Genomic DNA, 23,932 nt, shown 5'->3' with positions numbered 1-23,932 from the left:
ACCTGGTCCTCTGGAAGAGCATTCAGTACTCTTTAATCATTAAGCCACCTCTCCAGCCCCATCCTCTAGTAAAGTTTTTAAAAAATATAAAAATTGATCAAAGCTTTCTGTCTTTGCTGATGAGAAACAATTCAGAAGCAGCCGTGGGCACTGACCTGAGTCTGCTTGACGCTGTGCTTTGGGGACAGGCTGCCTGTGCTGTTGAGGCTGCTTACACTGCCATGGGATGGTGTGGAGCGGAGGCTGTCTTTGGGTGGGGGGCTGGCAGGCAAGACAGGCACAGCGCCTGCAAATACCGTCTTCTTCCTCTTGGAGGGTGGGATGAGGGGCGGGGGCAGAACGGAGGGCACTGGTTCCTTCTCCAGGGCGCGGTATACCAAGTGCATAGCCTGTGGTGCCAATGAGAAGAGAAAGACAAAGAGGGCTTCATGCAGTCTGGGAGCCATGGGGATTCCTAGAGGCTCTAAGGAAGCTGCTAATCTTTTCTGAGGCATCAGCCTCCTCTGCTTCTTCGAGACATATCCAATTTGGGCAGTTGAAGTGAACGTAGAAGAAAGCCATCCAGACACAGCACACAGTCACTGTCTGTTCCTTCCCAAGGTCGGCAAATGCTATGCAGAAAATTCCACAAACAAAAACCCCACATTGCTAGCACTTCTACTAGAGCACACTGCCATGACTGGTGTGAGACAGGACGGCCTCACACTCAAGCGGCTGAGGACACTTGGACTTCTGACCTTCCTGCTGTGTCCACAGAACTTTTGCGTGCTGGACAAGCACTCTACTCAGTCAACAGCCCAGTCTTTGCTGTAATTGCCTCACTACAACCATTACTACTCTACTACCAATCAAAGCCACAACAGCTAAGGATACACAGGGAAAAGTAGAGCGCGCGTATGTAATAGATCTGCCTGGGTCTCTAGGCACTCACACCTTCCTTCAGCAGGCGGTGTGGCCACCAGCTACAGGGCTTATAAAGTCTGGAGGTATACAGATACTGACACAGAGTGTGACCCCCAAAGGAGACAGCAGGGAGTTACTGCACTGCAGACGAAGGAGAGACACTGTCTACATACTTATTTATTCAGAGACAAAGCTATGGTATGAAGTCAAGGCAGGACCCAAATTCCAAACCTCCTGCTCAGTCTTCTGAGTCCTGGGATGATAGGCACACTGGCAAAACCAGATTTTAAAAGTTTATCTTTATATCTATGAGTGTTTTGCCTATCTGTCTGTACACTTCATGTGTATAGTGCCCATGGAGGCCAGGAGAGGGCATCACATACCCTGGAGTTGGAGTTAGAGACCACTGTGAACCACCAAGTCACATGTGGAAGCTGGGAACCAACCAGGGTTGTTGGGATGACCTTCCTCACACTGTAATAAGATATGTCTCTGCATTTTCAATTGTTGATTACTGTACCAGCAGAGAGAAAATGCTGGTTTCCCATCTGCCCAAACCATGAAGGTCAGGCAATCTCCTTGCTGCCTAAAGGTGATCTAAGAAAACTAGGAAGTGTTGTCTCACTGCTGATTACAATAAAGAGCTGACAGACAATAGCTAGAGCAGGAAGAGCTAGGTGGAGAGGAGCCATATGACAGATACAGGCAGAAGCGGGGAAAATTGAAGAGGACAAGGAAGGGAACAGATATGGACTGGAGCAGAGCAGGGAGTTAAAGAGCTAGCCATACGGCAGGTCTCAGAGCTCAGCAAAACTACATAAATGTCTCCATGTCTTATTTGTACCTCAGGTGGGTTCACAAGAGCCCTGCGAGCCCTGTGAGCCCTGCAATACCAGGTCCTCTGTAGTACTCTTAAGCCTGAAGACACGTCTCCAGCCCCAACCTCAGATTTCAGAATCTATTTTAAAATGTAACTGGAAAGCCAGGTGCTGTACATGCCTATAATTCTGGAACTTGGGAGATAGAGACAGGAGAATCAAGAGGTCAAGACCATCTTCGAGGAGGTCGTGGTGGCTTAAGCCTTTAATCATTTAATCCCAGGACTTGAGAGACAGAGGCAGGCAGAACTTTGAGTTTGAGGTCAGCCTACACAGAGAAACCCTGTCTCAAAAAAAAAAAAAAAAAGAAGAAGAAGAAGAAGAAGAAGAAGAAGAAGAAGAAGAAGAAGAAGAAGAAGAAGAAGAAGAAGAAGAAGAAGAAGAAGAAGGAGAAGAAGAAGAAGAAGAAGAAGAAAACAGAAAAGAACAAACAAAAAGATCAGCTTCAATTACCTGAGACTTTGTCTCAAAAAAACAAAAGTAGGCCAGGCAGTGGTGGCACAGGCCTTTAATCCTAGCACTTGGGAGGCAGAGGCAGGTAGATGTCTGAATTCGAGGCCAGCCTGGTCTATAGATCAAGTTCCAGGCCAGCACACAAAGACAGAGAGGAAGGAGGGTGAAGCAGGCAATGTAAGATAATCACACTGGATGAGAGACTCTGGAGCTCTCCTGTACTCCTGAACCTTTTCTAAGTACTGGGATGATGTAAAAATAAACATTTTAAAACACAAGGCTGCAGCACCCACCAATGTGAGAACTTCCTTAGGTCTCAGCAAGGTAGGAACAAGACACAGAGGACTTACCACAGCAAACTCATCTCGGTCCAAATGTCCATCCTTGTCAATGTCACTGAGGTCCCAGACCTAAAGGAGACAGCCAGATCCAGGAGGGTGACATAAGAAGGGCCTGTGAGGTTCACCCAGCACAAGCACGAGACCAAAGCCATCACAGGCCCTTATGGAGCTGTATACCTGTCTTCTAACACACCCACACATATGAACACATAAACACACACACATCACACACACACGTGAACACATACAGACACACATCACACACACACCCATACACGTGAACACATACACAGACACACATCACACACACATCACACACACGAACACATACACACACACACACACACACACACACACATCACACACACACACACAAACACACACACACACACGAAAAGAAATGAAAAGAAAAGGCATTTAAGAACTAGTCTGTGACAAGAGGCTGAAGTAAGAGGATTACACAGCACAGGCCAGTCTGGGCTACACAGAGAGTTCCAGGCCCGTCTTGGCTGTATAGCAAGATCCTATCTGTGGTGGGCTGAGTGGGAATGGCCCCGCCGGCTCATGTATTTGCAAACCGAGTCCTCAGTTGGTGAACTGCTAGGGGAGCATGAGGAGATGTGGCCTTGCTGGAAGAGCTGTGTCACTGCAAGGTTAAGCTCTGAGGTGTCAGAAGTTCATGTCAGGTCTCTGCCTGCCTCTCTGCCTGTGGACCAGATGTGTCTCTCAGCTTCAGCACTGCATCTGCCTGCCTGCTGCCATGCTTCCACCATGAAGATCATCATGACCATAATGGACTACACCTCCGAAACTGGACGCAGGCCCCAGTTAATGCTTTATAAGAGCTGCTTTGTTTATGGAGTCCCTTCACAGCAACAGAACAGTAACTAAGACCCTACCTAAAATGATCAAAACAAGAAATGGAAACAACAGCCCAGACCCCCTGCAGCTCTGTGAAAACCACCCTCCGACTGAGCACTGAGGACCAAGGTCAAGACTGTACCGTCCCACAGCGCGCTCTCTTTCCCAGGCAACCCTTCCAACAGAAACTGGAGTCAGACCTGGGTCCTCTGCAGTGCTCTGAAGCCCCAAGACATCTCTCCAGCCCCAGCAGCATAGACTTTAAAGTCTATTTTGAATGTAACCAGACAGGTATTGTGCAGTTCTAGAACTTGGGAGACAGAGGCACCTCTAATGGGCATTAGAGACAGTCAGAGTCACCGAGATCTGCAGTGTTTGGTGCTTGAGGCTCTACTAAAGGCTAGGAGCCTCCAAATACCTGGTTCCCTCTGTAGCAGCGCCCCACAGGGGACAAGGTGGCCTAACCCACATTACCATGAAGCAAGCTGCCAGGAAGACGTCTTGGGCATGCCCCTCTAGAGGAACAGAGTCCACAGTAGGGGCTGAAGCCACACACTTTGCATTCATATGAACAAATCTGAAGTTCATTTTTGATGAGGGGCTCCTGATGGAGGATACTGCTACACAAACCCGGCTGGCCTCAAACTCATGCTCCTCCTGCCTCAGCCTTTTGCAACTATAGGTGTGCATTGCCACATCCACTAAAACTGAGGCTTTAACATAAATAAATCAAAGGAATGCACTATGGAGGTGGATCAGGAGTTTAAGGTTACATCCTGCCAATATGGGAGACAGGAGACCCTATTTCAAAATGATAAAACCAAAAATGAAATATCTAAATCTATTTCTAAACCTGCAACAGAGCTGAAAGTGACTTAACCTCCAGACTGATAGGCAGGAAAAAAAAAATTCCTTAAAAGCAGAAAAGGGGGCTGGAGAGATGGCTCAGTGGCTAAGAGTGACTGCTCTTCCAGAGGTCCTGAGTTCAATTCCCAGCAACCACATGATGACTCACAACCATCTGTAATGGGATCCGATGCCCTCTTCTGGTGTGTCTGAAAATAGCTACAGTGTACTCATATAAATAAAATAAATTTAAAAAAAAAAAAAAAAAAGATCCACTTCTACCAAAAAAAAAAAAAAAAAAAAAAAAAAAAAAAAAAAAAAAGCAGAAAAGGGCCAATGAAATGGCTCATCAGGTAAAGGTGCCTGCTGGAAGCCTGGAAAGCTGAATTTGGTCCCCACGTAGGAGAGAATCGGATCCTGCAAGCTTTCCTTTGACCTTCATAGATACACAATGGCACACACATACTACACACATATACACACTAAGAGTTTAAATGCAGGCAGCACGGTGGCACACACCTTTAATTCCAGCACTGTGGAAGTATAGTTGAGCAGATTTTTATGAATTCAAGACCAGTATTATCTACACAAAGAGTTCCAAGCCAACCAAGGTTCCATTGTGAAACCCAATAAAGAAAAAAAGAAATTTTTTTTGGTTTTTTTTTTTGGTTCTTTTTTTCGGAGCTGGGAACCGAACCCAGGGCCTTGCGCTTCCTAGGCAAGCGCTCTACCACTGAGCTAAATCCCCAGCCCCCAAAAAGAAATTTTGATGTAATTGTTTTTTAAGGCTGGGTGTGGTGGCATGCACTTAGAAACCCAGTACTGGGAAGGCAGAGACAGGATGATGCCTGGACTCCCTGGCCAGTCAGCTCAGCTCAGGAACTTGGTAAATTCTAGGCCCACTGAAAGACTGTATCTAAGAAAAAGTAGATACAACTTAGGAATGTTTCCAAAGATGTCCTCTGAACCTCACATATATGCACACTCCTGTGGAGCCACGTTTTTGGTTTTTTTTTTTTTTAAAGATTTGTTTATTAATTTTATGAGTACACTGTAGCTGTCTTCAGACACACCAGAAGAGGGCATCAGATCCCATTACAGATGGTTGTGAGCCACCATGTGGTTGCTGGGAATTGAACTCAGGACCTCTGGAAAAGTAGTCAGTGCTCTTAACTGCTGAGCCATTTCTCCTGCCCCACCTTTTTTTTTTTTTTTTTTTTTTTAAAAAAAAACAAATGGGGGGTTGGGGATTTAGCTCAGTGGTAAAGCGCTTGCCTAGGAAGCGCAAGGCCCTGGGTTCAGTCCCCAGCTCCGAAAAAAAGAAAAAGGAAAAAAAAACAAACAAAAAAAACCCCAAACAAACAAACAAACAAATGGAAAGATGCAAACACACAAAGAAAAGAAGGATGTGTGCTGGGCTCAGCACAGGCTCTCTGGTTGCAGGTACATGTATGTAGCCTTCTCCCTTTGCGCCTCCCATCATAGAATGGAAGGAAGGGTGTCAGCATCTTCCCAGGGCAGAAGAGCAGTCCTGATATACAGGGAGCACCTGATGGTACAGTACATGACGGTGGGGGAAAGGTGACTGTTAACAGCCAAACATATTGCAGTGCAGGGTGGGAAAGCACCCATCCCAGCCCCTTACCCTGCCCAGCACATCCAGAGGTAGTTTTGAGTTCATGAGGACCGGCTTGACCTTGTCTCCAGAGAGTAGTCCATTGACTGGTAGAAGGCTTTCAAAGATGCCATCAAACTTTGCCTTCTCCTCCACCTACCAGGGAAGAAGAAGTCAGACTGAATAAGAGCAAGCAGCATGGGGGTTGGGGATTTAGCTCAGTGGTAGGGTGCTTGCCTAGGAAGCGCAAGGCCCTGGGTTCGGTCCCCAGCTCCGGAAAAAAAAAAAAAAGAGCAAGCAGCATGGATCCATTCCCAGGTCTGCCTACCCAGAGCTCAGCTGTACCAGTGAAGCAAGATGTCTAGGTTTCCAGGGAGAATTTATGGTCTGGGAGAAACAGCTCCCTGGCACCATGGGCCTGGGGCCCTGGGGAACAGGGGCCAGCAGGGTAATGTTTCCCTCTGGAGTGAGCATGACCAAGGTCAATCTCTAGTAGGACCAAGGCACAGCCTCTCATTCCAGCACTCAACACATAGCTAGGAAGATGGAGGGCTTGAAGCCAGCCTGTGCTATATAATGAGACCTAATGGGACCTAATGGGACCTAATGTGCTCAAATGTCAACCTGAGTGCCAACATTTGCTTCTCACACTGCAAACACAAGCTGTGATGGGGCTCAGTACAGTAAAGGCTTGAGTGTCAATCTCATCACCCAGAAAAAGAGGTTTGGAAACGAGTGCCAGTACTGTGAGGTGGTGGGCAGAGTGCTCATAAAGCATGCACAGAAGCCCTGGACTCCATCCCTAGCATGTACAATCCACCTGCAATTCCAGCTCTCAGTTCAAGGTGGAGGCAGGAGAATCAGGAGTTCAAGATCACCCTGTCTCAGAGAAATAAGCTAACGGGGCTAAGGATGTAGCTTGGTGGCAAAGTCCTTGCCTGAGAAGCTCAAAGCTGCCCAAGAGCTGGCTAACAGGACCAAGGAGGAAGGGAGAAGAACATGAACATGGGGGTGGGCTGCCATCATTCTGAGAGCGTCCACAGTCCACACGTGTAGGCCCAACTCTGGTTCAGGAGTCAGAGGTTTTGTAAACATGTATCTCGAGTTTTAGCTTACTTATTGTGCATATACAAACTTGAGTGGGAGCATACAGCCCACAGTACTTGTGTGATAATCAGAGGACATGTCTTTCCTGCCACCAAGTGGATTCCAGGATCACCACACTTGGCAGCAGCACTTCACTAAGCCATCTTGCCAGCCCATCTTTTTGTTTTTGAGACAGGTTCTTCCCTATATGACTCACGCTGGCCTTGAACATGTGATCTGTCCTCCAGCCTCAAGTTCCCAAGTGTGGGATGACAAGCCTACGGCACTGTGATGAAACAGTGACTGAGACAGAAGTCCACAGCAAGAACTGGGGTGCTGCTGTGAAGTCCTCACCATGCTGCTTGCTGCTACAATGTGGACTCTGGGACTCTGGATGAGGAAAGTGGTAGAATGACTTAAGCAGGGGTTTAACGGACCGTCCTAGTAGGAGCACAGAAGACAGTGCTGAGGGTGATCTGAACTGTGGAAAAAGAATATTAATATGTGGCCTAGAGACCGTTCTGTTAATATTTTGACAAAAAAAAAAAAAAAAAGTGGCCCTTCTCTGAAAAATCCATCTGAAGCTAAATTAAAGAGTTTGGAACTAACAGGGTTGACAGAGGAAACGTCAGGGCCACCGAGTACTGACTCTGCTCTGCGGTTAGTGCTGGTGGCTTTAACTAATTTATCCTCTCCTGTACTGCTGCAACTCCATGCGGTTCCCCCTGCCCCTTCTCATCCTGATCCTTCCCTATCCCTATCCACTCCTCCTCCTCCACTTCCCTTCAGTGAGAGCAGGTCTCTCAGAGATATCTGTAGTAAAAAGGAGTGAGCTGAGCAAGGAAAAAATAAAAGGTAGAGCTTGAGGAGAAAAGCTTCGGGAAGCGCAATGAGGCCGAGTCCACTGCTCACCAAGACCTCAGGTAAGACCCCACCCAGTTAAGCTTCTAGCTTCTGAAAAGGAATTTTAAAAAAGTTCAGGGCCAGGCATGGTAGCGCTGCCTATAACCCCAGCACTCAGAGGCAGGGGCAGGCAGATCTCTGAGTTCAAAGCCAGCCTGGACTACAGAGAAAATTTCAGGACAACCAAGCTTAGGCAGTGAAAGAAGCCGTCAAAGAAAAGAAAGCTGGTGAAGTAACTGAATGAGGAGGCCATGTTCCAGCGCAGGTTAAAAAGCAGAACTTGGCAGCTTTGGCTATGAGGTTCTGACTTTGGAGGAAAAGATACAAGAAAGGGGTTATAGAGTCTCTCTCCATGACTAAGGAAGGCCACTGAGGCCAGACAGGTAGTAGGGGGTGTCCCTGCATGAAGCCTACAGAGGCCATTGTGTGAAGCTGTGAAGGGGAAGCTTGGACTGCCTTAGAGACCTCAAAATGTTGCAGACGCCAGGGCCATGGGATGCAGCTTCAACAGGGAGTGTTGAACCCCTGGTTCTCACCAGCCCGTGAGAAAGAAGCGAGTTGCAGTCAGCCAAGCAGGATGGGTAAGAGCACTGAAAAGCACTTTGATATCAGACATGGATGCAGAGTTTGGGAGTCTGCCCTGCTGGTTTTCATCTTGCTCTTGTCCTGTGTTTCCTCACAATGTTCCTTCTTTCCTTTTGGAAAGGTAATGTACATCTGTGCCATTGTGTGCTGGTAAAGTGAGCTTTTTTGGTTTTTCATTTTGGTTTTATAGGGGATTACAGTGAAAGAGATTGCAGGAATCTCAGAAGAGACTTTGGACTTTTAAATAGGGCTGAGACTGTGCTAGACTATGAAGACTTTTGAAGCTGGACTGCATGCATTTTGCATTAGATGACTACAAGCCTATGCAGGCCAGAGAATGGAATGTGGTGGTATGAATGAGAGATGGGGCCTTGGGGTAGGTGAGGTCTTACTGAAGGAAGTGTCACTGTAGGTGAGCTATGAAGTTTCAAAAGTCCAAGCCAGACCCAGTGGCTTTCTCTACCACTCTAGCACCAAGCCTCTCTTCCCACCACGATGATAATGAGCTAACTCTCTGAAGCTAAAAGCCAGTCCCAATTAAATGCTTTCCTTTCAAAGACTTGCTGAGGTCACCGTGTCTCCTCGTAGCCACAGGACAGTGACTACAACAGCAACCATGCTTGCTTGCTTGCTAGTTCTTTCCTAGAGAACGAGACCACATCACCTCATTCGTGGAAAAGGAACACCAGAGATGCTGAGCAAGGGTTTTTGCAGATAGGTGGGCACCTCAGAGAGGAAAGAGTGGCTGAAAGGTTGCCTGAGCAGGGTATCTCCTGTCTATCCTGAAGAACCAATAGAAGCAACACAGCCTCAAACGCTTGCCGAGAGCTCAAATCCTCAGCTCCTTGCTCCAAACCTCAGTTGCCAGCTATAATAAAGAAATCTGAGAAGCCATTTTCCAAGCTGAACTTAGGCATAGCTACTTTCTCTGTGCTGGAGAGGTAGAAGCAGAGGGTCGGGAGGCAAGAGCAGCTTCAGCTACAGTGTGAGTTTGACATCAGCCTGGATGACATGAGACCCTTTCTCAATAAGCAAAGAAACAAAAACTGAAGAGATGGAAAGATGGCTCAGAGGTTAAGAGCACAAGTACAGTTCCTAACACCCAAGTTAGGTGGCTCACAATAGCTGGTAACTCCAGCTGCATGGGATCCTACCCCCATCTTTGGTCTCCAAGGGCACAAAGACCCACCACAAATATACAAATAGTTAAAAATAAAATAATTATTAAAAACTAATAAAATCAAAACACAGCTATGATCCTGCAATACTGTGGAGACATAAAAAGGCAAATGTATTCCAGAAAGTTCTAAATAATATGAACGGCTTGTCCCTGCTCACTTACCCGCACGGCCCAGTGGGCCTCTGCAGATGACTGTGTGGCCATCAGTGGGCTGCTGGTATCATGCTGAGGAAGAAAAGCACACGTGACCAAAAGGATCTTATTCCAAAACGGGAAGGCCACCAAATGGGGATGACCTATGACCCCCCCAGCTCCCCTCCCAGGTGTGAGCCACAGGTATGCACACAGACCCGTGACCATTCATAGCTATGCGAGGCTCTGAACAGCTAAAAGTGGACACGTTAGCTGTACCCAGCAGAGGTCACGGCAGTAACACTATCCTGATCCAGGCTACAATGTGGGCAGGCTGAGAAAACAATGCCACAGCAAAGACCACATCCTGTATGACTCCGTTAACAGAAACGTTCCAAAAAGACAAATCTACACAGAAAGACAACGGGTAGCTGCCAAGGACTGGGTGACGGAGAAACAAAGATTAAGGCAAGGCCCAGCGCCCTCCTTTTGGGAGGTGAGAACTGGGACTCAGGCTGATGACTGCACACAATACTGTCATATGTACGTGCCACCCAACTGTCCACTCTATTTATTCTGTTTTGTTCTCGAGACAGGGTCTCGCTGTGTGTCTCCTTGACTAAAACACAGAAAAGACAAGAGAAAACATGGAGCTGCCACTCACATGTACGTGCACATCCACGAGAGCAGGAGTGTGAGTACTCACGAATTTTGGTGGTGGCATGGTGAGGCCCAGGTTGCTCAAGGTAACTTCGTGCCCACTCTGTGCACAGGCCACCAGTCTCAGTGCAACATAGAAACCCTGTAAACCCAAGAAGAAGAGGCTACACCACAACGCAGGCTGTAAGGTTCTTAGTCCACTGTGCTGACTGCAGTGCACGGCTGGTGGCCGTTAGTAAGTCCAAGCAAAGGAGCCTTTCCCAGACATAACCAGCCAGCCGGCCTCTAGATCAGGAGACGCCGGGGCAGTCGTGCACCGATGGGTCAAACACACCTATTCTACTTTGTTTTTCCATTTTTGTGAGATTGGGAATAGGACAGAAAGCCTTAAATACCAGGCAAGAGCATTCCTCCAAAGCAGTCCACAGCTCAGGTACTGGATTTAAAGATTTTTAAAGAAACTGCACGTACTTATTATGGGGAGGGGTCACGTGCATCCAGTGTACATGTAAAAGTCGGAGAGCTTGGGAGATTCAGCTCTCCCACCATGTTGTTCTAGGGAATGAATTCAGGTTGTTGGGCGTGGCAGCAAACACTGTCACCAGAGGAAGTATCTTGCTGACCTGCTTTTTCTTTTTTAATAGTTAGTTTTGCTGTTTCTTTTAATCTATTTTTTTTTAATGTAAGAATGTTCTGTCTGCACGCACACCTGCACATCAGAAGGCGGCATCAGATTCCATCACAGATGGCTGAGAGCCACTGTTCAGTTGCTAGGAACTGAACTCAGGAACTCGTTAACTACTGAACGATCTCTCCAGCCCCTTGTTGGGGTTCTTTGCTTGCTTGCTTGGTCTGGTTTTTTGAGACAGAGTTTCTCTGTGTAGCCGTGGCTGTTCTGGAGCTTGTTCTATAGACCAGGCTGGCCTCCAACTCGGAGATCTACTTGCCTATGCCTCCCAAGTGCTGGGATTAAAGGCACTGCCACCACCACCCGACAAGTTTTGCTACTTTTAATAACGAGTGTGTGCACACCACTTTAAATACCCTTAGAGTCTAGAAGTGTCAGGTTTCCTGGAGTCAGAGTTACAGGTAATTGTGAGCAGTCTGGTGTGGGTACTGGGAACTGAATTCAGTTCTGTCAGAGCAGCAAGCACTCTTTTTTTTTTTTTGGTTCTTTTTTTCGGAGCTGGGGATCGAACCCAGGGCCTTGCGCTTCCTAGGTAAGCGCTCTACCACTGAGCTAAATCCCCAGCCCCGCAGCAAGCACTCTTAACCACTGTGCCATCTCTCTAGCTTCCTCAATCCTCCTGTCTGTGTCCTGAGTGCCTGCATGTTCTGTGGTGACCTATCAACTTTGGACACAAACTAGAGTGAGCTAAGAAAGAGCCTTAATCAAAAAACTGCCTCCATCAAAGTGGCCTATGGGCATGCCTGTGGAACAACTACCTAATTAATGATTCTCATAGCGCCACCCCTAGGCTGGTGGTCCTGAGTTTTATAAGAAAGCAGGCTGAGCAAGTCATAGGGAACAAGCCTGTGAGCAATGATCCTGATGGTCTGCTTCAGCTCCTACCTCTAGTTCCTCCCCTGGTTTCCCTCAATAATGGACTATAACCGGTAAATCAAATAAACCCCTTCCTCTCCAGCTGCTTTTGGTCATCTTTATTAGTGACAGAGTCTGAGATAGGGTGAGACCCTATAGTGGCAGCTTCTTTTCTGGCCCGAGAAGTACAAACACTGAGTATTTCATGGATGGCTGACCCATGTCCACGGATGCTGTGCAGGAACACATAGTGTCAGAGGAAAGGTGAGAAGTGCAGTATGATAGTCCACAGAACCGCCAACAGGCTCTCAGGACCTTCACTAAGCAGCTGTATACCCCAATCTCAAGGGAAGGAGGTGCTGGTGGCTAGCAGGTGGCCAGGCTCAAGAACCTGGGACACAAGAACAGCCTCAGAAGACAGCAGCTGGGAGAAGAGCTGGAGAACCTACTGGCACCCAGGGCCAGGGCCACTGCTTTGTCGACTTTATCAGCACAGCACTGCAAAGCCTGGCAAGGCTTCCAATGCCAGCACTTCAAGGACAGACACAAGTCCACTCAGAATGTTCAAGAGCAGAGCCTGGGGCTTCAGGGGAGCCTGGGAGTCAGGGTGTCCTACATACACCTCCATGGTAGACTGCACTGGAACATGGCCACCTTGGCTTCAGGTCCTGGTTTAGTTCTATGACAACAGCAGTCTGACATGGTGTTAGAACTGTGTAAATAAGCATCCCTGGGGAGAGCTGGTTACAGACATGGGGCTAGGAGGGGTGCACAGGAACCCACCAAACTACTTTTGGCATCTTTACATAAGCATAAAATTTCTTTGCTGGGCTGGAGAGATGGCTCAGTGGTTAGAGCACTGAATGCTCTTCCAGAGGTCCTGAGTTCAAGTCCCAGCAACCACATGGTGGCTCTCAACCATCTGTAATGGGATCTGATGCCCTCTTCTGGTGTGTCTGAAGACAATGAGGGTGTACTTACATATAATAAATAAATCTTTAAAAAAAAAATTTCTTTGCTATAGAACAGTCTTTAGGCTGACGCCATGGCTCCATGGTTGAGAGCATATGTGACTCATGAAGAGAACCAGAGCTCATTTCCCATCAGGCAGCTTCCAACTACCTGTCACTTTACCTCCAAGGGAATCTGCCCTCTTCTTCTGACCTCCATAGGCCACATGCATGCACACACACTCACATTTCTGTGTTGTTGTGTCCCTGTGTGTCCGTGTGTGTGTTGAGACAGTCTCACTGCGTAGCCCTGGCTGGCCTGGTGCTCACAGTGATCCAATGGGGATTGACTTAGTGTTGGGATTAAAGGTGTGTCCCACCTACCAGATACGATTCACTTTATCTTAATTCTTAAAATGTTTTAATTATTTACAGCTTTTGTTTTGTTTAAAGATATGTGTGTGCATGTGCGTGTGTGTATTCTGAGACATCAGAGGAGGGCACTGATCCCTTGAAACTAGAATTGTAGATGGTTAAGCTGTCAAATATGGGGACTGACTAGGGCCTGAACTCTAACAGCTGAACCCACTCTCCAGCTTGCTGGTGTACAGTTCAGTCTGCCTGGCACAGTGAGAACTACTCAGGAAGAAAGTCTCAATGAGGGGCTACTTCAAACAGGCTGGCTTATGAGTTTTCCTGGGTTACCTGAGATGGGGAGGCCTACCTGTGTATGACCGCACCACCCCTGGACTGAGGGAACAGGAAAAAACAGCTGAGTACTGGCTTGTTCCATTTATTATTTGTTCCTGACTGGATGGGACCAGCTGCTTCAGGTTCCGGTTCCTACTGCCCGCCACCCAACACACACACACACACACACACACACACACACACACACACACACACACACACACACACAGTCCCCCCCACCCCAGTAGGTTGTACTTGGAACTGTGAACCACAGGCACCCTTTCCCCAAGGTGCTTCTGTCTACCACAGAAACAGGTAAAGAAGTGGAGACAGGCACAAGACTGTCAAAGGCATGTCACTGAGTCAGGGGCCTAAGTGTACTTAAAGACCTGCATTCCACAGGGAGAACTCTCACTGGAGCCTGGCAGCTGTGTGGATAACAGACAGTGGAAGAGACGCACATGCATTCCGGCCTTGGGGGCCCCCAGCCCTCCCCGCTCCACGAGTGCGTATATACCTGTTTGTCCAAGAGGCCCCCAGCCCTCCCCGCTCCACGCGTGCGTATATACCTGTTTGTCCAAGAACCCTTTACCTTCGGGGTCTGCCAAGTCCCATATCTGTGGAGACACAAAAGTGTCCGCGCGTGTGAGTACTGCTCACCAATAATGCACAGAACAGGAGTCCTATCAACCACTTCTGTCGTGGGCACTGCGACCAATAGTCGAGAGCCCCCGCCAGGCCAGGGTTATTTGGTGGCAGTGCCCACTCGGCCCTCCAGGCGAAGGCACCTATTTAGATCACTACACAGCAGCATGAATCTACAGCTATCAAGACACCAAGAGCGCTCTGTTCTGGTCTACCGCCTATGCCTTGAAGGTGACTACTACCCGACACTGACCAAGCTGGCTTCAAACTCAAAGACTCTATCGCCCCCTGCCCCGGAGGGCTGGAGTTAAAGAAGCACTCCCCATACCTGGCATCGTGGCTTTGGTTTAGTTTGCAAAAACAGGTCATACTATGTAGTCCAGGCTGATCGATCCTTCTGCCTTAACCTCCCAAGTGTGAGGATAGGCAAGGAAAGGCAGATCTAACAGCTTCACCCAGGCCTGTCTTCACACCCTCCAGTTACAGCTAAGAGGCTCCGGGGTCCTGGCCTTGCCCCAGGGAAGGTCTGCATAGCTGCTTTCATTGCGGGGATACAGGAGGCCATGCTTCATCTCCCTACCTTTCCCAGGACGATGTCTGAGAGCCCTGACTTCTTCAGAAACAGTGCAGCCTCGCTTGCCCCAACTCTCCCTGTGTAGGCAGGGTCCACCTGCAAAATGACAGCAAGAGTCAACACATCCACTTACAAGTAGAGATATCGTCTCCATGTGTACTCAGAAAGCTGCTTCAAATGCATGATCAAGTTCAACTACAAAGATAATGTGTGGCTAGGTACAACTTAGTGGCTGAGCTGTTCTGCACGTAAGAGGCTGAGTTTTGCCCCCAGAGCCAACACATATATGCATACAGAAGTACATACATACACAAACAACATCAATAAAGGCAATAATGGGCTGGAGAAATGGTCGGTTGGCAAAGGTGCCTGCCACCAAACCTGACAGCCTGAGTTTGATCCCTGGGACCCACACGGTGAAAGAAGAAAACTGACTCCTATGACTTGTCTCCTGGACTCCACAGAAAAATAAATTAAAATATAAAAAGAAAAAGACGATAGGAGTTAGACATACCTGCTTGTAGTAAGACTCGTATAATGGGTTTCCACTGGGAATCTAAACAAAACAGAAGAGTCACAAAATGCTCATAAACAGACATGTGGCCCACCAACACAGAGGCACCTCCCATCTTGGCCTTTTTCTCTTCAGGTACTATCCAGGCTGGTCTTTTGTCATTTTGCTTCATTTTTGTTGGGACAAGGCACACTGCTAGATAGCTCTGGCTAGCCTTAAAGTCCTAGAGATCCTCCATCTTCAGGCTCTTGACATACATACAGGCAAGGACTGTCACACTCAGTTTCAAGCCAAGTGGTCTGTCTCCTGCCTTAGCCTCTTAAGTGCAGGTGATAATACACAATGTTTTGCCGTCACCAAATATGCCCCAGTTCTAGTAAGAATGTGTGCACCCCACATCCCCAGCATAGAGGGCTCACATAGACAGTGGCAGCAGGGCCCTCTTTCTTTTTGCACCCTTCCAAGCTCCAGGTGCTAGGGGAGTGTTAGTATGTGACCTGGGTCACCAGCATGCACTTGGCTGTTCTCAGGCCCCCTACCTGCTGCCCAACAGCTGACAGTGCACAGACTTAGGCTGCAGGGGTCCTCCAGGACATACAGCCTTGTGCTGAAAGCACCCACTCCCACTGTCAGAAAGCCCAAGGGCACCCCACATTCAGACAGGACATGTCTGGCTCAGTCCAGGCTTCAGTCCACAGGTTCCCACTTATCCCATTACCTCCCTCCCTGGCCTCAATAGGACACCTCTATGGGGAGGAGGGAGTCATCTGGGGGAGGAAGCCACCCCAGTGGGGAAGCGCAGTGTGCAGACACTAAGCAGCAGTGAGGTCTCCAGTCCTGGGGAAGGGGTGGCAGAAGCAGGAGTCTTGGGAGTCAGGAAAGCCAGGGGTATTTAGTGCTACCCTGTCAAAAAAATAAGGGCTTTCTCTGTTGGGACTTTTGGAAAACTGAAGTCCAAATACAAGGGGGTGTACCTTCTGGTTCAGCCAGGGGCCCCATACCTTGAAGCTTCAGTCACCCTGGAAGTGAGTTCCCATGGGAGGGTGTTCCTGCCCACTCCCCTCTGCTTGCCTAAATATCTAAATATGGGTGTCCTGTATGGCCATCCCAACCACCAGAGCTCACAGGAAAAAAATCTGTTCTTGATCAATGGCCCAGCCTTGTGCACCCATCACAAAACACAGCAGGGCTGAGTGAAGAGAGTGAGCCAAGGGTAACTTAGAGCAGGGTGCTGTCCACACTGCTGTGGGGAGATGCAGGGACCTTCTGAGCCACTGTGAGAAGTTTATATCAACACTGCCTCAAGGTCTGTGGTACATGTCTTCAAGTCCCAGCACTCGGGAGGCAGAGGCAGGAGGATCTCTGTGCGTCTGAGGCCAGGCTGGTCTACATAGTGATTTCCAGGCCACCAAGGCTAACATAATGAGACTGTCTTTAAAAACAAATGAACACTTAGTCTGGCCTGCCTATGATACTGATGGTCCCTGTTTAAAGACAAAACCTAAACCAAGCAAAAGTGCCAGATCCACAATCAAGAGAAACAAGGCTCAACATTCAGAGAGGCTGCCATAGCCTGGCCCACTCAAGCCTGTTCCAATCCTGGGACTGACTGCATCCTGAGAGGGGGAGCCTAGGGGCAGAGCAGTGCAGATGAAGAAACGCAGTAAACATCAAACATGAATCACACTTCCTTTTATGCCATTGCTTCCTGGGGACACTGAAGCCACAGCTGCAGGTTGCCTAAGTGTTCATTGTGACACCATCCACGCCTCAGCCCACAGCCTTGGACAATCTGTGAAACAGGGTCTGAACAAAACTGCAGTCACAGCTAGCTCATCCAGGCTGTGGTCCCCAAGACAAGTTCCCAGACTAGGGCAGAGCCTTCCATTTGCCCACAGCTGCCACACAAACTACCCACACAAGTCTAGGGACCAGAGCAAGGACAAGGCTTTGAGGGCAAGAGGCTGCAGGGCATGAAGATGAGCACAGCCCACTACACGGCCAGGACATCACACTTGCCTCTTAAACCATAGCATGCAGGTCCCTGAGGTCCCTTCACTTTCCCTCCAGCTGGGCAAGATGGCAGGAAAAGGACATGGTACAGTTTTGCACAGTGCTGCTGAAGTAACTTCAAAACACCACAGCTCTGGAGAAAATCAGAGCGTGGCAATACCCCTGTGGAGGGGATGGTCTAGGGATCATACCCTAGCAGCTCCAACCCTGGCAGGGCCTGGCCAGGAGCAGGCTCCTCACAAGCCTTTGCATCCAGGTGGCTCCTGCCATACCTACTTCCTACGTGCTCGGCTGAAACTGAGCTTCAGATATAGTTACATCTTGGACCTCTGGGGCTGAGGAGATGCTCAGGAGGAAAACATGAGAGCCTGAGTTAAGATCTCCAAAGCATGGGGTTGGGGATTTAGCTCAGTGGTAGAGCGCTTGCCTAGGAAGCGCAAGGCCCTGGGTTCGGTCCCCAGCTCTGAAAAAAAAGAACCAAAAAAAAAAAAAAAAAAAAAAATGTCCAAAGCATGTGTAAGGGCAGCTATAATCCCAGCTGCCCTTCTATGAGAGAGGAGGCAGCTCTTGAACCAGCCAGAGTAGCGTACACAGTGGAAAACACCCAATGGTCTCTGTCCTGACAGCTCTGCCGCACTGTCCACACTGCACCCACACACACTGGCTTTGCACACCCGCACTGTCCACACTGCACCCACGCACACTGGCTTTGCACACCCGCACTGTCCACACTGCACCCACGCACACTGGCTTTGTTGTTTTGTTTTTTTAGATTTTTGAATCTTTGAGGAGGGCTTGTTTTGTGTTTTATTGTACCCACGATTGATCCTAGGGCCTCACACATGCTAAGCCAGCTCTACCTGAGCTTTGCCCCCAGCCCCTCACTGGAGGATTCTAAGAGCTCTACAGCCCTCAGATGGCAGGGTGAAAAGATACAAAAGAAAGTGTAAACCACCAAGGTCTGTATAATCTGTTCTCCTAATAAATAGCTCACAATGAAACACAGTAGCACATACCTGTATCCCAACCATTCCCCCAGGGGAGATCAGGACAAGGGCAGCCTCAGGCACCTTGGAATACCTGAGAACATCTCAGCCGCCTGTGAGAGGCCACGCTCCTCACTGCTCACTCAATGTTTCACATCCAGCACTTTCATCTGAAGACTGTTTTGAGACAAGGATTCTGGATATGTATCCGCAGCCAATCTAGCACTTGAAACTTAGCTCAGGCTGATCTCAACTCTCAGCAAGCTCTGCCTCTGCTCCTAAGGCTGGGATGACTGGTCGTACATGCACGCCACCACGCCTGGCCTTGAGCTCCTCATTCAGTCACCTACAAGGCAATACAATATGCTACCTCCTGTTTACTGGTGGGACAATGGACCTTCCCCCATGCGGGCAGTGAGTGCTGGGACTACAGGAGTCCCAGGCTGGGAGGCCTTCACTCCATTCTAACTTGCTGCAAAGACAGCCCAGGTGTGCAGAGCTGGGCAGAGTTGGACAGCTACGTGGGCTTGTAACCTGAGAAAATGCACTCTTGGGGCTCCACAATAGTGTACTTTATAAAACCAAAGCAGTCAGTGGCCAGAGACTGAGTACACAAAGGCACCTGAAAGCAGATGCAGCCTGCCGTTTCCCCAGGGAGCACACACTGCCCTTGGTATAGGAGGGAGGCACAGTCTGAAGTCCCACAGGGAAGCCAAGACACAAGGAAGAACACGGCCTGCAGAGGCGTGCGTGCCAGTCCTGTCATCCCAGATCTTTGCAGTAGGGACAAGCAGAAAGGAACAGATGGTCATGGGAGTATGACCTGCAGCTGTGCTGGGCTCTTTTAAGACCCTGCCTCAGAAACACACCAAAACAAGGTCGAGTAGTTCAGCTGGCAGAGTGCTTGCCTGGCATGCACAAGCCTGGCCCCATCTCTACAACCACATAAATAAGGCCAGCACTCAGGCAGGACAGAGGTGAAGGTCATCACTGGCTAGTTAGTAAGTCTGAGGCCAACCTCAGCTACTCAAGAGCCTGTTTCAAAAAGTTTTTTGTTTTTTTAAAAATGGGGGGCAATGGTGGCGCACACCTTTAATCCCAACACTAGGGAGGCAGAGGCAGAGGCAGAGGCAGAGGCAGAGGCAGAGGCAGAGGCAGAGGCAGAGGCAGAGGCAGAGGCAGAGGCAGAGGCAGAGGCAGAGGCAGAGGCAGAGGCAGAGGCAGAGGCAGAGGCAGAGGCAGAGGCAGAGGCAGAGGCAGAGGCAGAGGCAGAGGCAGAGGCAGAGGCAGAGGCAGGTGAATCTCTGGGAGTTTGAGAACAGCCTGGTCTACATGGTTGACTTCCAGGACAGTCAGTAACACCCTACCTTGAAAAACAAAAGCAACAAAAAACCGGGCTAGCAAGATGGCTCAATAACTAAGCCATCTTGCAAGCCTGAAGTCTTAGTCACTGTTCTACTGCTGTGACAAACCACCAAGACCACAGCAAAAGGGCTTTTAGTTTCAGAGGCTTAGCCCATTATCATCACAGCAGGAGCATGGCAGCACACAAGCAGAGGCTGAAGCTGTAGCTGATTGGGGGGGGGGGGGGGAGATAGAGACAAGACACACACACACACACACACACACACACACACACACACACTGGGCTTGGCATGGACCTTTGAAACCTCAAAACTCACCCCCAGTGACACACCTCCTTTAACAAGGCCACACCTCTTTTTTATTTTTTTTTTATAGAATCTTTTTTTCCCCCGGAGCTGGGAACTGAACCCAGGGCCTTGTGCTCCCTAGGCAAGGGCTTTACTGCTGAGCTAAATCCCCAACCCCCACACCTCTTTTTTATTAAAATTTATCTTCACACAAATCCAGCCCTACAAAGGATAATAGATGGAAAACTCCAACAAGGAAAATTACACCCTAGAAAAAGCAAGAAGTAATCTTCTTTAAACAAGCCCAAAGAAGAGAGCCACACTAACAGAATTCCATCTCTAACAACAAAAGTAACAGGGAAACAACAGTCACTACTCCTTAATATCTCTTAACATCAATGCACTCAATTCCCCAATAAAAAGACATAGACTAACAAACGGATATGTAAACAGGACCCAGCATTTTGCTACACACAGAAAACACACCTCAGTGACAAAGACAGACACTACCTCAGAGTAAAAAGCTGGGAAAAAAATATTCGAAGCAAATGGTCTCAAGAAACAAGCAAGAGGGGGTTGGGGATTTAGCTCAGTGGTAGAGCGCTAGCAAGCGCAAGGCCCTGGGTTTGGTCCCCAGCTACGAAGGAAAAAAAAAAAAAAAAGAAACAAGCAAGAGTGGCCATTCTAATAGCGAATAAAGTCGACTTTCAACCAAAAGTTATCAAAAAAGATAAGGAAGGACACTTTATACTCGTCAAAGGAAAAAAATCTACCAAGATAAACTCTCAATTCTGAACATCTATGCTCCAAATGCAAGGGCACCCACATTCATAAAAGAAACTTTACTAAAAGCTCAAAGCACACATTGCACCTCACACAATAATAGTGGGAGACTTCAACACCCCACTCTTATCAATGGACAGATCATGGAAACAGAAGCTAAACAGAGACACAGTGAAACTAACAGAAGTTATGAGCCAAATGGATTTAACAGATATCTATAGAACATTTTGTCCTAAAACAAAAGGATATACCTTCTTCTCAGCACTTCATGGTACCTTCTCCAAAACTGACCATATAACTGGCCACAAAACAGGCCTCAACAGATACAAGAAGATTGAAATAATCCCATGTATCCTCTCAGATCACCATGGACTGATGTTGTTTTTAATAACAAAAACAGGGGTTGGGGATTTAGCTCAGTGGTAGAGCACTTGCCTAGCAAGCACAAGGCCCTGGGTTCGGTCCCCAGCTCCGAAAAAAAGAAAAAAAGAAAAAAAGAAAAAAGACTTTTTAGAATTTAATGAAATTCTAAAACTTATGGGACACAGTGAAGGTAGTGCTAAAAAGGAAAACTCATAGCTCTGAGGGCCTCCAAAAAGAAACTAGAAAAAGCATACACTAGCAGCTTGACAGCCCATCTGAAAGCTTTGGAAAAATACACCCAAGAGGAATAGATGGCAGGAAATAATCAGACTCCGGGTTGAAATCAACCAAGTAGAAACAAAAAGAACTATAGAAAGAATCAACAAAACTAGGAACTGGTTCCTTGAAAAAAAAAATCAACGTGATAGATAAACCCTTAGCCAGACTAATCAGAGGGCACAGAGACAGTATCCAAATTAACAAAATCAGAAACGAAAAGGGATACATAACAACAGAAACTGAGGAGATTTAAAAAGTTATCAGATCCTACTACAAAAGCCTATACTTAACAAAACTAGAAAATCTGAATGAAATGGACAATTTTCTAGATAGATACCAGGTACTAAAGTTAAATCAGGATCAGATAAACCATCTAAAGAGTCCCATAACCATAAAGAAATAGAAGCAGTCAATAAAAGTCTCCCAACCAAAAAAAGCCCAGGACCAGATGGGTTTAGTGCAAAATTCAATCAGACCTTCGAAGAAGACCTCATACCCACACTCTTGAAACTATTCCACAAAATAGAAACAGAGGGAACACTATTCCTTCTATGAAGCCACAGTTATGCTTATACCTAAACCACAGAAAGACCCAACAAAGAAAAAGAACTTCAGACCAATTTCCTATATATTGATGCAAAAATACTCAATAAAATTCTCACAAACCGAATCCAAGAACACATCAAAACGATCATTCACCATGATCAAGTGGGCTTCATCCCAGGGATGCAGGGATGGTTCACTTGGCCCAGACTCCCAGCTCCTATCCCAAGTTTCCAAAACTACCAGGAGTGATAGGGACAACCTCAGAGACCCCCAGAGAACCAACCCCAAGAGGCAAATGCCTGCCAGACCCCACCAGAGCACAGGTGCATCTGGGATCCCCAATAGATGGGGGAGGCCAAGGGGGATAATCCCGCCCAGTGGGGGTAATAATGCTACTAAATCCTACAGTAACATACCAGCCTGAAAATTGGCTTCTCTTAATCCAAAGGGAGTGTGCGTTACAATTTTACATTTCCCAGCAAAGAAAACCATCCTCAGCCATTTGCCTAGCATGTGCGAGTTGATGGCTTCCATTCCCAGGACCAACAAAGTAAGGGCTAGGAGGCTGGAAGAACAGCAGGTTGGTTCCCTGTGATGAGGACCTCTCCATCTTCCAATGGACATCTGTGCCAAAGAGGTAAAGCAGAGGTGAGAAGTGGCCTGTGGCTGCCCAGGAGCTTAAGGGCTGGTCTCAGTCTCTGGTATGTACCACGGCCAATGGCTGCTTTTTTTTTTTTTTTTTTTTTTTGGGTTCTTTTTTTCGGAGCTGGGGACCGAACCCAGGGCCTTGCGCTTTCTAGGTAAGCGCTCTACCACTGAGCTAAATCCCCAGCCCCCAATGGCTGCTTCTTTCATTCACTTGTTTACTAGAGGACATGCATGGGCACAGTGCCTATGGAAGACAGAGGACCTTGTAAGAGTTGAATCTCTCCTATATGTGGCTTCCAGAACTGGATTCAAATCATCAGACTTGGTGGAAAGTGCCTCTATGCATGGAGCCACCTCACAGGCCCACAGCTACTGCTTCTTCCTCACTGCACATCTGACACCGCACACCCACATCCAGTGTGCTCCACGGTGGTGCACACCACCCAGCCCCACCCAGGGTTTCATGACTCCTCTGACAGCTCCATGAACATGCAGCCACGCCCTGGGATACAGAATGAATAATAAGGCATGGGTGGGAGAGGTAATACAACATGGATCAATCATTCTACTAAGGAACTCCAAAGCCAGGAACAGAGCTACTCAGGAGGCTGAAGCATGGAGGTGAAAACTTTGAGGGCAGCCTGAGCCACACTGGGAGAGCCTGCCTCAAAATAAATGTTATTTCTTTTTTTTTTAATTTATTTCTTTTTATTTTATGTGCATCGGTGTTTTGCCTACATGTATGTCTATGTGAGGGTGTCAGATCTTGGAGTTACAGACAGTTGTAAATTGCCACATAGATGCTGGAGTTAGGGGTAGGTCCTCTGGAAGAGCAGCCAGTGCTCTTAACCGCTAAGCCATCTCTCTACTCCCCAGAATAAATTTCTTAAGGCCAGAGCCATAGCTCAGTAGGTAGAAAACAGTCTCGGTGGTGCATGCCTGTCATTCCCACTCTGGGACAGAGGGGCGGGGAGATCATACTGCAAAGGTCATCATTTTCTGCTCAGGGAGTTTCAGCTTGGGCTCTATGACAGCCTGTCTCAAATATGTTTTGTTTTAAATGAGACACAGAGAGAGTTTGCAATATAGAAATCACAAACAGACATGTAGCAAGGCACAAAGAGTCCATCCCACCAGCTGTTTATGAGAAAAGGCTCCCCTGAGACAGCCCAGCTGAGGCAGGCAGAGCAGCTGAACAGTGAGAAGGAGACAGATATTCCAGTCAGGACAGTGCAGGCGCAAAGGCCACGGGACAGCCCACAGAGCAGTAGTGCTAGGAAACCTGGTGTGCTACTTGCAGATG

The 23,932-nt window shown here is 48.0% G+C and overlaps 1 protein-coding gene across 22 annotated transcripts in view; it reads right to left on the bottom strand.

Moving 5' to 3' along the window:
* Nucleotides 1-23,932, bottom strand: part of Eps15l1 (epidermal growth factor receptor pathway substrate 15-like 1) — a 113,495-nt gene that overhangs the window by 83,224 nt on the left and 6,339 nt on the right. For all 22 annotated transcript variants that reach the window (XM_063275500.1, XM_063275502.1, XM_039094619.2 and 19 more), the window contains exons 2-9: nucleotides 15,360-15,401; nucleotides 14,852-14,941; nucleotides 14,196-14,243; nucleotides 10,490-10,585; nucleotides 9,814-9,876; nucleotides 5,928-6,053; nucleotides 2,585-2,644; nucleotides 156-389 (exon numbers count right to left, since the gene is read on the bottom strand). In XM_063275500.1, coding sequence (XP_063131570.1) covers nucleotides 156-389; nucleotides 2,585-2,644; nucleotides 5,928-6,053; nucleotides 9,814-9,876; nucleotides 10,490-10,585; nucleotides 14,196-14,243; nucleotides 14,852-14,941; nucleotides 15,360-15,401 — 759 coding nt within the window. The remainder of the gene's footprint in view (nucleotides 1-155; nucleotides 390-2,584; nucleotides 2,645-5,927; nucleotides 6,054-9,813; nucleotides 9,877-10,489; nucleotides 10,586-14,195; nucleotides 14,244-14,851; nucleotides 14,942-15,359; nucleotides 15,402-23,932) is intronic.

The sequence above is a fragment of the Rattus norvegicus genome, chromosome 16 (assembly GCF_036323735.1).
Source record: "Rattus norvegicus strain BN/NHsdMcwi chromosome 16, GRCr8, whole genome shotgun sequence".
NCBI classification, from domain to species: domain Eukaryota; kingdom Metazoa; phylum Chordata; class Mammalia; order Rodentia; family Muridae; genus Rattus; species Rattus norvegicus.
The sequence above is the reverse complement of the archived record's forward strand: the minus strand, read 5'-3'. Positions and strand labels throughout refer to the sequence as shown.